This window comes from Ochlerotatus camptorhynchus, unplaced genomic scaffold (assembly GCF_037179485.1).
Source record: "Ochlerotatus camptorhynchus isolate MF236.1 unplaced genomic scaffold, CSIRO-AGI_Acam_v1.1 ptg000087l, whole genome shotgun sequence".
In the NCBI taxonomy this organism is placed as follows: domain Eukaryota; kingdom Metazoa; phylum Arthropoda; class Insecta; order Diptera; family Culicidae; genus Ochlerotatus; species Ochlerotatus camptorhynchus.
Window position 1 is genome coordinate 2,706,122 of NW_027040577.1, and position 15,158 is coordinate 2,721,279.

The window sequence follows — 15,158 nt, forward strand, 5'->3', positions numbered from 1 at the left end:
TACATGATTTTTTAAAGCTTTAGATGATTGATTCCATTTCAGAATTATAAAAAAAAACGGAAGTTGCTATCTTGCATTCTAAAATGACAGCATCATCCTTTTCCGATTCTATATGTACTCAGTTAATCAGTTTTACAAAAAGTGTATAAACCTTAAATAAACATCTAAAAATTTTAAATAATCATCCACCCGATTGCCACACAATGCGACCGATGGTTTATCGTTTGTAATATAAACCTCGTAGCCGTGCACTTTGCGCGCACTACATTAAATCTGCTTACGCAGCATAGCGTTGGTCTGGAGTGTGTAATAAATTCATTATTGACCGAACCTTAAACCAAGTCGTACGCTGCTAACCGCAGTCAATATCACCGCCAGCAAGTAGATATCATATTATAAATTAATTTATTTCTGTGAAATTACCAATGATTGAATAAAAATGCCTTCATTTAGACGCAACTGCAATTAAACGAAATAATATCCATAATATCGGCTGAAAATACATTCCGTACAAGGGGCTGTTCATTAACTACGTTGACATTGTTTTATTCTTGACCCTCCCCCCCTGAGTAGAAAATTGTGCTTACAAAAAAAATTGTATGGGCCGTGGATCATTGCCGAAACCCTTCCCCCCTTAAATTATCTACGTGTTTTATGGACTGCCTCTTAGGGAATCCAAATTTAATAGGAATATTTCATGAAAAGTCCCTGATAAAGCCATTTGAGGGGTGTATCAATTTCACCCAATGCCTATATATTCCAATTTGAGATTTAAAAATGTCTTAAACCTAAACAAAACACACAATATAAAGGGTGGAACGGTCAAAAATTGATCGACTGAAATTTGATGATTTTTTTTTAATCATGCATTTAAAAAACTTGAACGCCCCTCATTTTGTAGGTCTGTGCGTACGGAATGTTGCCTCTAATTTGTTATTGCCATTTTCCATTCAGCTGTCAAAATGGCGTCGAAGCAAGAGGAATAACGTATCAACATTTTGCTCGTGCATAAGCGAAATCCAAATTATTCCCACGCAGATGGATTGCGTCAGAAATTTTATTGCGTTATAATGAACGATTAAATATACGTCAAGGCGGATTTCAAGCAGCTCCAAGGTCAAGGTTAAGAGTTTACGCGGCTACCGGAAAAGGAAAGATTCGAGATAAGTTTAAGCAGGAAAAGTTGTCAAAGTTCCTGAAAAAATATTTGGCTTGGCAGGCAATTTCCACCTGTGGGCTGAAAAGCAAAATTTTCGTAACAACTGTCAACCAAGATATTTATGAGAAGAAATGATTGCAAAAATGACTGTTACCTTTTTTGAAGAAACTGTTTTGGTCAGACCTCACTTCCTGCCACAACGGGAAAATGGCTCAGGAAAGGTATACCGCCTACAACGTGCAAGTCGTACCAAAGGACGAAATCCCTCAAAACTCGCCGGAGCAGCACCCAATTGAAAAATATTAGGCAATCGTTAAGCGGAACCTCAAGAAAACTCAGAAAACAGCTGGGAATGAGAAACAGCTCCAAGTAAATTGACGTTCAGCATCAAATAAGGTTGACAACATCTGATGGAAGGTGTGAAACGTAAAGCCCGACAGTTCGCATTTGGAAAATCGGAAACTTAATCAAATAATTTTCCTGAATTTTGTAGTCATTGAACTTCAAAAAATACATACATACAATAACAGTGTGCACTTAATCATGATTGATTAATTTTTGACCGTTCCACCCTTTAATAAGTAATAAATACAATATACAATATACAATATACAATACAATAAATTTGTAAATTTTCTTCAATTTCAATAAACTAAGTATTTAATTAAGAAATGTATTTATTCTCTTTATTTCAATGCTAATCCAAATCAGTAATAAAAACAGAAAACATGCCTACATTTAGATTCAATGTAGACGTCGATGATTTAAAATGAGTCTTCTTAAGAATATTATTTTCGATGGTCAGCAAACAAAAATAACTCAGTTATTAATCAGTTATCGATGTCCTCAAGGACCTTAACTTGCAATTAATCAATTTACTGAAAGATCTTTTACCTCACCTCAACAATTGGTGACCAACAAGCTCATATATATTGGCAGACCAACGTATAAAGCTGAATACAAAATCAGAAGTTCAGAACTAAAATTTATAATTGATCAATAAAAATTTATGTACTTTAACTGTTTATGTTTATATAATTACTGCGTGAATTTAACGATGTAACATAGTTGAAGATGCTTGATGTTTCAAATAACTGACTTAAAGTGGCCATTTTATACGTTAGATGAGGCGATGAAAGTATTGCGTTGATAGTTCCGTTAGAATACGGCAGTGTGAAAATTGTATATATAGAGTAGAAAGTGAGCAAGGACAACTTTCAGGAAGGTACGAATCGGGTTGATCATCTCTCTTTTTACCAAATTCCCCAGTTTGAAAGGGATGGTGAGAGGTATACCGACGATGTGTTTGAAACAGTTCTATCGACGACCGCACTCAGGTCGTCATATGAAGGATTGCATCTAGTCGTACAATTTTCACACTGCCGTAAACTAACGGAAATATCAACTCTATACTTTCATCTCCTCATCTATCGTATAAAATGACCATTTTAAGTATGTTATTTAAAACTAAGCATATTCAACTAAATAAAAAGTTATAAATTAAAATATACAACAAATATTTGCCGGGGCCCCCCTTTGTCTTCCTTCAAATCTGGCTCTGATTTGTTTTAGAATGCGCAATATAATGCAAACACATCATTTCAGGTTCAATCAAAGACGCTATGCAATAAAGTAGGGTGACGCTTTAATCCCGTCAAAAGTGATTCGTCTGACCTCTGGTTTACATTATTCACAATATGGTAGGGGAAATGTATGTAATGTCGGCCTAAGTGTCCCTAATTTGGGCCCATACATATATTCAACAATCGACTACCGCAATAGCAACCAAAAATATCTATTAGTACCGCCGCAATGACGCGTTCATCTAGATACAATTGATAAATAGCAGATTTTTAGCGATGGGCCCAATGTTAGATCCATAGGCCACCATTAGAGCCATTTCCCCTATATTTTCACATGTTTCATGCATAATATTCGGTGTTTTTTTTTATTGACTCGTCGGTATTTTGTAATTTCGATGTTACTATTTAACAGCAATTAATAAAATTGAACCACATACAACGATTTTTTTTAAAGTCCTTTAAGTTGACTACTTATGTATTGGACTAGAAGAAACAATTTTGAAAAATTGAATTAGGGGAAATGAATGTAATATCGGCCTAAATGCCCCTAATTTGGGCCCATACGTAAATTCGGCAATCGACTAAATTTTCAATAGTGATCAAAAACATCCATAAGAACCGTCCCAATGACGCGTTCATCTGCATAAAATTGTTAAATAGCAGATGTTAAGCGATGGGCCCAATCTTAGATCCATATGCCAACATTAGAGCCATTTCCCCTACATCAATATTTAATCGATGGCATAATAAGACGTCTTCATGCTCTACAAATTGGCCATGACCCCAGGGATTTTTCTTCAACTTCTGGGAACTTCGAAAAACTTCAAGGACTTCTAAGAAGTTCAGGGAACATCGTTGAAATTGAGGAAACATAGTAAAAATTCTGGGAACTTCATAGATCTTCCGAAAAAATCGTAGAAACGAGCAACATGGAAAAGTTCTGAAAACTGCGTAGAAGTGGAACATTTATTTAAGTTTAGGGAGCCTCGTAGATGTTTAGGGAACATATTTTTATTCCAGGGAATATTGATCGGGAACCTCTATATAATTTCATTGACTTGGAAGAGTTGTGGAGATTACGTACAAATTCAAGAAATTTTGTTTATGGAACTTCGCGAGGAACGTAGAAATGCAGCAAACTTTGTAGAAGGAATTTTGAAAAAGTTCAGGGATTTTGTAGAAGACCTAAAAATAGCTGTTGACACATCCTTCCTAGATAGCAGGAAATATTCAAAAGATCTTCACATAGACGAAGATATTAGTAAAGTTCTCTGGATATTTTCCCAAGACTTCATGTTGATGAAGTTCTGAAGATCTCCAACTGTTCAAACATTGAAAGAGAGAGGAAAGAGAGCCGCTCTTCGGAAGTTCACCAAACACCGCACCCTTCAATGTCACTATGTCAGGATCAATCACGGATACAAACGAGTTGCGAAACGGTGCTTTCTTCAGTATCGACGTGGATTGCAGAGAAAGCTTAAGTTACGTCCCAAGCAGTTTTGGAAGTTTGTCAACGAACAACGTCATGAAGCTGGTCTGCCGTCGTCTATGACACAAAATGGTAACGTGGCCTCATCTACGCAAGATATCTGTTAGCTGTTCTCTGAAAAATTTGCTAGTGTCTTCACGGACGAGAGACTGAGTGACGATGGTTTCAGTCGTACCTCACCGATCGCTATCTTACTGTTATCATTGGTGATCACCAGTCCCGTACGTTCGCTGCCACATCCGGCATACCCCAGAGTAGTCACCTGGGACCGCTGATTTTCCTGATTTATTTCAACGACGTGAATCTGGTAATTGAGGGACCGCAGATGACCTTAAACTCTACCTCCGAATTCACTCAATTGAAGATTGTTGCTTCCTTCAACGTCAGCTGAATGCTTTTGCTGATTGGTGTATTCTGAATCGTATGGAGGTTAACCCGTCCAAATGCTCGGTTATCTCTTTTTCGCGCAAAAAAGAGAACATTATGTTCAAGTATGTTTTGTGAGGCACTGAAATTGAGCGCGTCAGCCAAATTAAGGACCTAGGCGTGATTCTAGATACAAAACTCTTTTTCAAGCAGCACATCTCACACGCCGTCGACAAAGCTTCCAGAATTCTAGGGTTTATCTTCAGGATTGCCAAAGACTTCACGGATATCTACTGCCCTAAATCGTTGTACTGCTCCTTGTCTCGCTCCATATTAGAATACTGCTCGGTTGTCTGGACTCCTCACTACAACAACGGTGTCGAAAAAGTTGAGTCTGTTCAGCGACGATTCCTGAGATATGCGCTACGTAAACTGCCGTGGACGGATCCCTTCCGATTGCCAAGCTACGAAAGTCTTTTGCAACTGATCCATCTGGAGCACCTGTCGGTCCGAAGAGATACAGTAAGGGCATTGCTAATTGCGGATATTTTGCAAGGACGCACCGATTGCCCTGTCCTCCTTGAGCAAATTGACATCAATGTTCAACCCCGAGCCCTACGGAATAATTCAATGCCTGCCCATACAGCGAACTAATTATAGCATGTTCGGTGCAATCGGTGGTTTACAGAGACTCTTCAATAGGGTCTCCGCACTGTTTGATTTTGACCTGACTCGCCAGCTGCTTCGCCGGAGGTTTAGTTCGTTTTTTCTAGATCAGTTTAGTTTGTTTAGTAATGTTCCTTTTTTTACGAGATGACTATCTATGTACTTATTGATGTTTTGTTTTAGTACTTTTCATGTTTAGTTTAAGTTACATAATTGGGGCAAATAACGCCTGTTGACGTTCAGTCAACTGTAGGTTGTTCAGGAAGTATTCGAAAGTTTTCCAGCTAATTAAATCTAATGCTAATGACTTTCGAAATCCGGTATGATGAAATTAAATTTTAACCAGATTTCTCATAATTTTTGTCAAATGTCAAGATTTTTCGAAATTTTTAATCTTAATTTTTTCTTACTTTCTTATCTCGAATAATTTTCTTCTCGAAAAATGCTTTAAAGATTTAAAGCTTGTCTAAGCCTAAGCTATCAAAACCTTTTTTTAATAAAAAAAAAACTAGCAATCGTCCTCAATGTGTAAATACTGGTGATCTCGAATTAGGCAATACTAGCGCCAGCCGCGCCTGAACGCAGGTCAAGAAAGGAATGGGTAGGAATGTGTTGACGTGACACTCGCTTTGATGGAAGCCGAGGAGTCCTCTGCACTTCCACGAGGAATCACAGGAATGTTGGGTAAGAGGGTTGGGTTTGCAGCAGGGTTCGTTTTGGTAAACGATAAGCTGAATTGATGTCCTAACAATCATATAACGCGAAGGAGCTTGGGATTGAACCCACGGTCTTCTGCTCAGTAAGCAAAAACGTTTGCCACTAGGCAGACGAGCTCCTTTTTAATCATCGAGTTGCTGTTATTACCATGTAGTCATATTAACAAATAAAACGATTGACGAATCTTGAATGTGGAAGGGCTTGAGATTAGACTCATGATGCTCTGCTCAGTAAGCAAAACCGGTTGTGCTAAGGCCACCGAGCCCCTCATATCACATTATAGCGTTACTCAAGTTTTTATGACTATTCAGACCCGGCACCGACGACAACGAAAAGTTTTACAAAATACACTAACCATACATTTTTAATATGAAAGGATCTGGGACCGCGTTTTTCTGCTCAGTAAGCAAGCCACTGCAACCGACGATCTTCAAAATCCTTAAACTAAGCTAAGCTACGAAAGAGGCCTTTATTGAGTTCCATTTTCACGCGACGTAAAATGTTTCGATTTTCTCTTTACGCATGGTTCAGGTGACCGACGTGACGATTGTTTAAGACCTAGTTGAACAAGCTATTCAAATGAAATTACGCGCTCGAATTTTACTTGGCATGTAATGAACAACAGAAATCCGCGATAATTCATATTTTCAGCGGTTGGTGGTTAATTTTAAATATACTAACGGAACTGCCTACGACTACGACGGCGATTACGACAGCGACTACGGCGGCGCCTACGACAACGACAACAGCGAATTTGTAACTTACTATTTGTCTAGGATAAACACCTTTGCCCGGTACCTCGACTGGCTCTTCATGTCCGCTATCTGTCACTGTTTGCAAAATATCTAATAACAATTACCTTCCAATACCAATACATCCTCTATTGCCATGGTCATCTGGGAGGAGGGTCGCATCTAGTGCTTTCCCAGGAACCGTTCACGGCCACCAGCTACTGCCCGTCCAGTCTTGGGCATATCCAGCGAGGCATCCTTCAGATTACATACAATCTCCGACACTCAATGCAAATCGCAGGAACACTTACGCTAGTTACAAAAAAAACACACCCGTGCACAGAGAGAGAGGGATGGTGAGGGGTATGGTTTTTTCATCAAAAAGCGTTTTTTTTCCCTTGATTTGTTTTTCGTCGATATCCGTACCGAGTTCTGCTACCGACGCCAGGCCAAGGAGGCAGCTCCCACACCTGAACCCTACCTACCCTAATGTGGTAAATGATTCACTTTAAGTCTATAGAAAGAATATTCATGAAAATCCATGAAGAAAGAGCTGTCGCACGGCACGTTTTTGAGTTAAACCGAAATTGTCCCCTGCTACAGGTTTTCTCGGGGCATCCCAGTAGTACCGAGAGTGGCCAATGTGGTCAATGATTCACTTTAAGTATACAGAAAGCATATTCATGAAAATCCATGAAGAAAGAGCTATCGCCCGGCATGTTTTTGAGTAAAAACGCAATTGCCCCCTACTACAGGTTCCCCCCGGGAGTATCCCGTGATTTCGAGAGCTGCCAATGTGGTCACTGATCCATTTGAAGTTTAATGAATGCCTATTCATGAAAAACCATGAAGAATGAGCTGTCACACGGCATGTTTTGGTGTAAAAATGCAATTGTCCTCTGCTCCAGGTTCCCCCGGGGCATACCGGAGGTCCCGAGAGCGGCCAATGTGGTCACTAATCCATTAAAAGTCTATCAAAAGCCTATTCATGAAAAAGCTGTCGCACGGCATGTTTTGGTGTAAAAACGCAATTGACCCCTGCTACAGGATTCCTCAGGGGTATCCCGTGATTCCAAGAGCGGCCAATGTGGTCAATGATTAATTTGAAGTTTATGGAAAGCCTATTCTTAAAAAACCATGAAGAATGAGCTGTCGCATGGCATGTTTTGGTGTAAAAATGCAATTGTCCTCTGCTACAGGTTCCCCCGGGAGCATACTGGATGTTCCGAGAGTGGCAAATGTGGTCAATGATGCATGTTAAGTTTATCGAAAGTCTATTGACGAGAAACCATGAAGAAAAAGCTGTTGCATGGCATGTTTTGAGTGATTAAATGATCTGCCCGCATTCAGAACCCTCCACCAGAACCGATTCCAGGGAAATGGCCATTTCTCGGTTGATTATAAGCCGATTTTAGTTCTTGGCATATGATAAGCTTTAAAAATGGTTCTTCTTTCGTTGTATTTACTAAAAATATATATATTTAACCAGCATCATACATAAAATTTCACCAAAAATTTAGCAAAGTTAGACAAGCCCTCCGGAAACCCGCAATATCTATCCGGTGACCAAGATTATTTTCGTGGCTACACCGTAGAACAATATTAGTTTTCCAGTCAAATGCTTTTGGAAGATTTAAAACCGGATCATATTTGACGAAGTTACAACACTCCAAAGTTGACCAAAAATTTGCCAATCCTAGTTATTTTGAGTAACCCCTGTATAGACCCATCAACTCATGGACCGGGGACCAACGGCTTTACTTTCCTACTTGATCAGAGAAAATCCAGTACGGCGCCGACTGGGATTGAACCCAGTGAGAGGCACTCATGCTTACCAGCGCCACTATCAAACAGCCTTAGATTTGTTGCTTTTAAAATTAGATCGTGAAAATCCCCACTGAACGAGAAGTTTGTTTTAATTCATTGTGTTAACGTTACTTAAGTTCGGGAGCTACAAGGTGTTTCAGAATGATTAAAAATGTAATTAATCTTTTCTCTATTGAATATTGAGGATTTCACATAGAACTGGCTGTGGTCGGTCTTACCTCGTCTGGTGTTCTTACTCACCAGCAATTACTTATTTCTAGATTTGTGCTTGGGCTTTCCAGCCCATGTTTATGAAATATCAAGCATTTACTATGCCTGAGTAAAGGTCCAGTTGGTTGGTTGATTAATTTTATTATAGATTATTAAATCTACTTCAGCATAATCGCCCATTCCCGACCTATCGAGCACAAACCATCAAATATAGGTATCTATGATTTCGGCGTGAACGTGTCAAACAAACGTTTGATACGATGCTTCTATTCAAGACGAAGAAGAACGCAAAATAAGATCTCGAAAACAAAAGGCGCACTTGAAGTGCACAAATGGCGCACGCGAATTCACTTTTCTTTCCGTTCGATAGGCCAAAGAGAATCCCAATGGCGTTTCAATGGCTAATAGGCTCAAGAAAACCCGTAGGCCAAGTTGAACCGCTAGAAGCAGTTTTGCATTTTCAACAATAATCGAATATTTCGCGACCCCTTATCAGAACTAATGGTACATATGGAAAGTTAAATAAATTTTGAAGCCGTCTGTAATATAATAACATTCCGTTTGGGCTAAACTACGCTAGATTAAGAAATACTAAGTGCGGGTTGTGCTTAATAGGCTGGGCATGGAATAGTTAACCCTACGATCATAAATTGAATAAACCGTTCTGTGAATTAAATAGAAAACAAAAAATACAAAAACCACGTGATGCTAAAACCGGGAAGGCTTTGTATTCTCCGTATCCTAGAAGAATACAAAAGGTAAATCACATTCGCAACTTTCTAACCAATTGCCATTACCCTACATAAACCCTTTCTACATGGTCGGGAACCGGTGTACTTACGTGACAACAGGTGAATCAGCAGTCCAGCTAAACATCCGACTGATGCGACGTTTGTCCCCGTCCATCAAAGCCGTACCTGGCTGTTGAACTCCAACCGAGGGGACGGGTCCCGTCGAAATGACCGCTATATGGCCATCTTTAGGGTCGCCGGTACTTCCGCCTATGGGGGCCATCATTGTTTACAACCTTACGTTCGAAAATTGCACTTTTGGATTTCCTTTTCGCTTTCGTCTTCGCTTCTACCACCACTACCACGCGAATGGATTCAACAGCACGTATTGCTAACAATTGAAACTATTTTCCTCACTAATCTTTTCCTCTTTCTATTTTAGTCGAAGACTTTGGTACACTAGGTATTGGCCACCACCACACTGTGAAATGGAGAGAAGGTTACACCCGCCAAAAGGGAAAGCGTTCGTGCTCACTTCTTGAATTCACTTTTTTCTGTTTGTTTTGCTGACTCTGTGTACCATCACCTTCCGTGTTTGTGACTACGCGTGACTTGTTAGCCACTGCAGTGAAGTATGAACGATTTGCGAAGCTTCGCTCAATCAAGAGATTCAAGTTTCGATTTCAGGAAGACCCCCAGTACATCAAAGAGAAAGAAGGAAAAATTACTCTCACTGTATTATATCTGCTGCAACTATGGAGGTAGTACTACTGGCACACATTTGGCACATCAACCTCAATCTATTTCGGCAGCTGGTTTTCTTTTCTTTCGGTGGCCGTAAGTAAAAAAAAAAGGTGCTGTTGCTTGACCAAGCTAGACACAACAAAAACGTAGCACAAATTTAAGAACTTGATAACCGGACACCGTTTGCACACTAACTCAATTCGATGCACTCGATTCGTCGTTTGTCCGTTCGCGATGGGTCACCGTTGGAGACTGGATCCACTATAGCACACTCGATCAGCAGCAACAACAACAGGTTATGAGCACTCTAGAGATGATGCCCCAGCAAAGTCTAGCGTGCCACGCGGGGGCAGGAGCAACGAAACGAAGGAAGAAGAAACGAACAAGATAGCACGGCGTAATAAGATCCCTGAGAACTGGTTATTATTAGAGGCTAGACTGGTCCGCGGCACAGTCACAAATATGCGAGGAAGAATGTGAATGCGCGTGAACAAAAGTCACGAGGGGTCATACGATCGCGATGAAATTAATCCGACGGGGCACCACCAATATACAGTTCGCTCACACCACAACTGAAATGGAGCTCAATTCAACACGGCACGGCAGTCACCGGTGCCCAAAGGGTGTTGTTGTGAGTTGTTTTTGTGGGGTTCCTCTCTTGTTTCAGCTTTAGCAGTATTGCATTTAAGTCTCTCAACGTGTAGCACAACCACAGCTCCAGAGTTTGTCGTACGCTGCGTATGAAGATATAGTGAGACTGCTTATACGCATGACTCTAGGAAGTCTTATATGATTAGCAATGTATTGGTGTGATTAAGTTTTAGCAGTGTGTTACTTGGAAAGTGGATTCATCAGTGTTGTGAATTTTCGCGATTTGCTCAAGGGGTTGGTTTATTTTGAGTGCAAATATTGAGCTGTGTTTTGACTGTTTACTCAATAAAACTAACTCCGGTATGGATGAACAAATAATTGAACATTTTAGGTTCCATCTGAATCCTACTGATTGCATCGAATGCGAACGGGTTGATATAGACCGTCCTCGAGAGGACAAATGACAAATGGAACATATGGGTCATTCCACGCCAAATGATCACATGAATATTTAGAATTGAAATCGACCACTTTGTATGTGATGTAAAATTAATTGAAGATACTCATTTAGGGTCAAAATAAAGAAAATAATTTAATTGCGCAGGTTGGAACGCTCCTCTGATCAGGTACCCATCCCGCCATCCCTCTTTAAATTTAGTTTTTCAATAACATGCTATTCAAACGTTGATATCGCTATATAAATTTAGCGACTGTTTTCAGCTTGAAATTTCGCAAGGAATCTGTAAAAAAAAATTGGCAGTTTTTAATTGATGACCGTCGATAACATCTGAGTTAACGTCTGCAATTGAAATGGCAGAACGGGTAAACTCTTGGACAAAACCTCAATTTTATTTTCTCAGAATTTCAATTCAACCCGATTTAATAGAAACTAAGACTATTTAATCTGTAGAATCAAGCGTAATCTGATCAAATTCTGTTTGTTTTTCCCTAAATAAGAAGCATGATTAGAAAACCTTAGAATGAATTTATATTTCCAGAATTGGAGATTAGTAAAATTTATCAATCCAACTAGGCTTTGATTCGAACACTAGGGCATCAACGTGAAAAAAAAACAAGATTTCAAACATCTGTAAAAATAAGTCCCGAGTTGCCTCACTCTTCCCTCATCACGGGCATTAAGTTGCCGCTTCGAAAGTTATATTTTTGTAGAGCATACTTTGGCGCCCCAGTCCGTGATCTTCACCTGCTTTTCAGGTTTTCTTTCGATGGTGTCAGCCGTAGATTTTATCTACGCTCATATGTGCTTCGATAACACATGAAAAATATATATTATAGTTTTCCTAAAGCTCCTATAAATCCAACCTTTTGCTATTTGTAATCGGTTGGATTATGACCAATTATTATTATTATTATTATATACACACTTAGAAATTATTATTTTTACATGAGATGTAATTCAGCTTTGACGTTAATCATGGAACGTAAACAAACATGGCATGTAAAATTAAATGTCCTGAAACTGAAACATATGCAACTCGCCGAAAAGTGCGTTTGATTGAATTGATTTTCTCGTCCTTTTCAACTAATTCTTATGTCAAAAGGGTCGCTTGCATGTGTCGATCTCAGGGCACTGAAATGTAGGGTAGAGTGTTAACAAGTCTATTATGCGTTTGGTACGATACTTTAGTTAATAAGCTACCGAACGAAGTCAATGAGAACGCGTGATATGAAGGTTTGCACCTATTTTTCCCAAAAACAAAACAAGCGCTCCGACTGAATCAATTTTTATTTTCATCCGATAAGCCGAAGTGAATTCATTAGCGTTTTAATTGCGTTTCAATGCGTTAGGCCTTGTTTAGAATTCGTAGGCCGAGTTTGGCGTCAAGAAGCAGTGTTAGACTTTTGACAATATCTCAACGGTTGGTTTCTCTTTATCAAATCTTACGGAAAGGTAAATAAATTTGGAAGCCAACAGTTAAAATAACATTCCATTTGGTGCTAAACTGCTCTAGATTAACAAAGACTAAGTGCGGGTTGTGCTTAATAGGCCGGAAATAGGGTAGTTAACCCTACATGTCTTTTTCGCAGTGTGCATTAACAGCGCGTTGCACCTTAACACCATATGAATAATGCTTAACCGACGTGATTTGAAATTGAAAAGGTAAAATTCATTGTATACACACTTAGAAATAACTAATTTTACACGTGACGAAATCTATCTTTGACATAAAAGATGAGACGTAAACAAACATGTCATGTGATATTAAGTGCTCCGAGACTGAAAAGTTCGTGGCTCGACGAAAAGTACGTTTTATTAAGCTATATTTCACGTCTATTAGGACTCAAATTTATGTCAAAATTGACGCTCGTATATGTCAGTCTCAGATCACCTAAGTTTACATCAATTTTTCTAAGTGTGAAGTTTAAGGTAGTAATACAGCAAAATGCGTGTAATTTTAAATGTCCTGAATTTTAAATTACAAGATGAGCCCACCTAAAGCCAATCATGTTTATTTAAGTGACGTTTAATTTTACATGCATGTAAATTTCAAGAGGTGTAAATTTAAAAACCAATTAAATTTTACATGAATATGCATGCCCTTTTTATGTGCATGGAAATTCGTGTAAAATTACAAAATAATTTTAGCTGTGTGTTCGAAACGATTTGTTCGTGGCATACATTTGGTTGTATCAGGCACATTAGCGTAATTATCAGACGTAGGGGAGAACGGTACATAAAGCACCCCCGGGGTAGGACGCACTTTTTGAGATTTTCTTGGAATTTTGAATCCAATTCTAGGATTTATCATGCAGGATTTTGATTTCAGATGCTATGCTAGAAGTGCTGCTTGATAAGACAACAAAACAGTTTCGTAAAAGCCATGAAAAACACAAATGAAAGTCAGCTGGTGCGTTCAGCCCAGGGGGTGCGTTGTATACCATTGTTCCCTACACAATGTTTCCCACCACCACCTTTCGCTCCACTTCATCTGACAAACGGAAAATGAATTCATTCATTCATTCCTTTATTTAACGTCGGTCTCTGTTCCGCAATCTAGTGCCAATCACCGACGGACATCGATTGCCATCCATTGACGGCAATCGAATGTGCAGGAAGGCAGCTTCCACACCTGCGTAGGATATCGCACCCATTCAACACACATGGGCCGGGACCAACGGCTTTACTTCCCTTCCTAAGGAAGACGTGACCAGAGATTTTTATGCCTAAGAAAAATCTCACCGACCTCGGCTGGGGTTGAACCATTGGGGTATGAGAAAGCAGTCACGCTTACCACTACACCACCGGCGCCGGCAATCTGAAAATGAAGTTAGGTCAGATGTTGTGTATTTCCTTCACTTTGAGACGGATTCTGAAGATAAAATTCATAGATAAAGTTCATTGTTTTATATTTAACAACGTAAAAAGTGTAACAGATTAAATGAAATAGAAGAATTAAAATAAATTGCTTTTTTGTAACCGCTAAAATGAAACTCGATCAAACAATGCATAGCAATAAACAATATTATATGTGTACTTCATGATTATCTTGCGAATAAATCATCCTTCAGTATGAGCTTGAAACTGTTTCTTCAAACTGTTTAGCAGCCATTATTCTAATCAAAATTAGATTCAGTGCTACTCATTCAAACAGAATTTGAACATATATGATTGATTTCAAAAATGTGATTTTTCATTACATAATAAGATGCTTTTTACAAAAGATAGAGCTGATCTAGATCAAAATTTAGTGAACTAATTTTTTTTTTCCTTGATTTGTTTTTCGTCGATCTTGTTTTCCGTACTGAATACCAATGCTACAGACACCAGGGAGACAGCTCCTACACCTAGACCCTACCTATCGACCCATCAACTGATGGGCCGGGGACCAACGGCTTTACTTCCCTTCCGAAGAAAGGCGTGATCAGAGATTGTATGCCTCAGAAAATCCTGGCGGCGTCGACTGGGACTGAGCCCCAGCCCCTTGGGTTAGTGGCACCGGCGCCGCTACTGATCTTTTTTTTTTAAATTACTTTATTTGTACAGGCTTAATCGAATAAACGTTACAGAGCCGAGTTATCATTTTTGTTATACATTATTGATTTCTTATATTTAAAGTTAAAGGAGCTGGACCGGATACTCGCGGTTGTCTCGAGGTTAGTGGGGATTTACAAATTTTTTTTGGATGGGAAAAGGGAGAGGGAGGTTTGAAATGTGGTTTACGATACAAATATTTAATTAATCCTAAAACATGAACTAATTTCTATTCATCTTGAAAACAAACATAAAAAAAACCCACACGTACAAAATACAAACTAAACACAAGGTTAATAAAACTTACAATCTAATTTTAACATTCTTAAAGTAAACATATATGAGTTTCA

At 39.0% G+C, this 15,158-nt stretch overlaps 1 protein-coding gene across 1 annotated transcript in view; it reads right to left on the reverse strand.

The window, feature by feature from the left end:
* Positions 1 to 10,770, reverse strand: part of snu (snustorr) — a 247,798-nt gene extending 237,028 nt beyond the window's left edge. The window contains exon 1 of the mRNA XM_065218487.1: positions 9,590 to 10,770. Coding sequence (XP_065074559.1) covers positions 9,590 to 9,765 — 176 coding nt within the window. The 5' untranslated portion in view covers positions 9,766 to 10,770. The remainder of the gene's footprint in view (positions 1 to 9,589) is intronic.
* Positions 10,771 to 15,158: the final 4,388 nt, after the last annotated feature.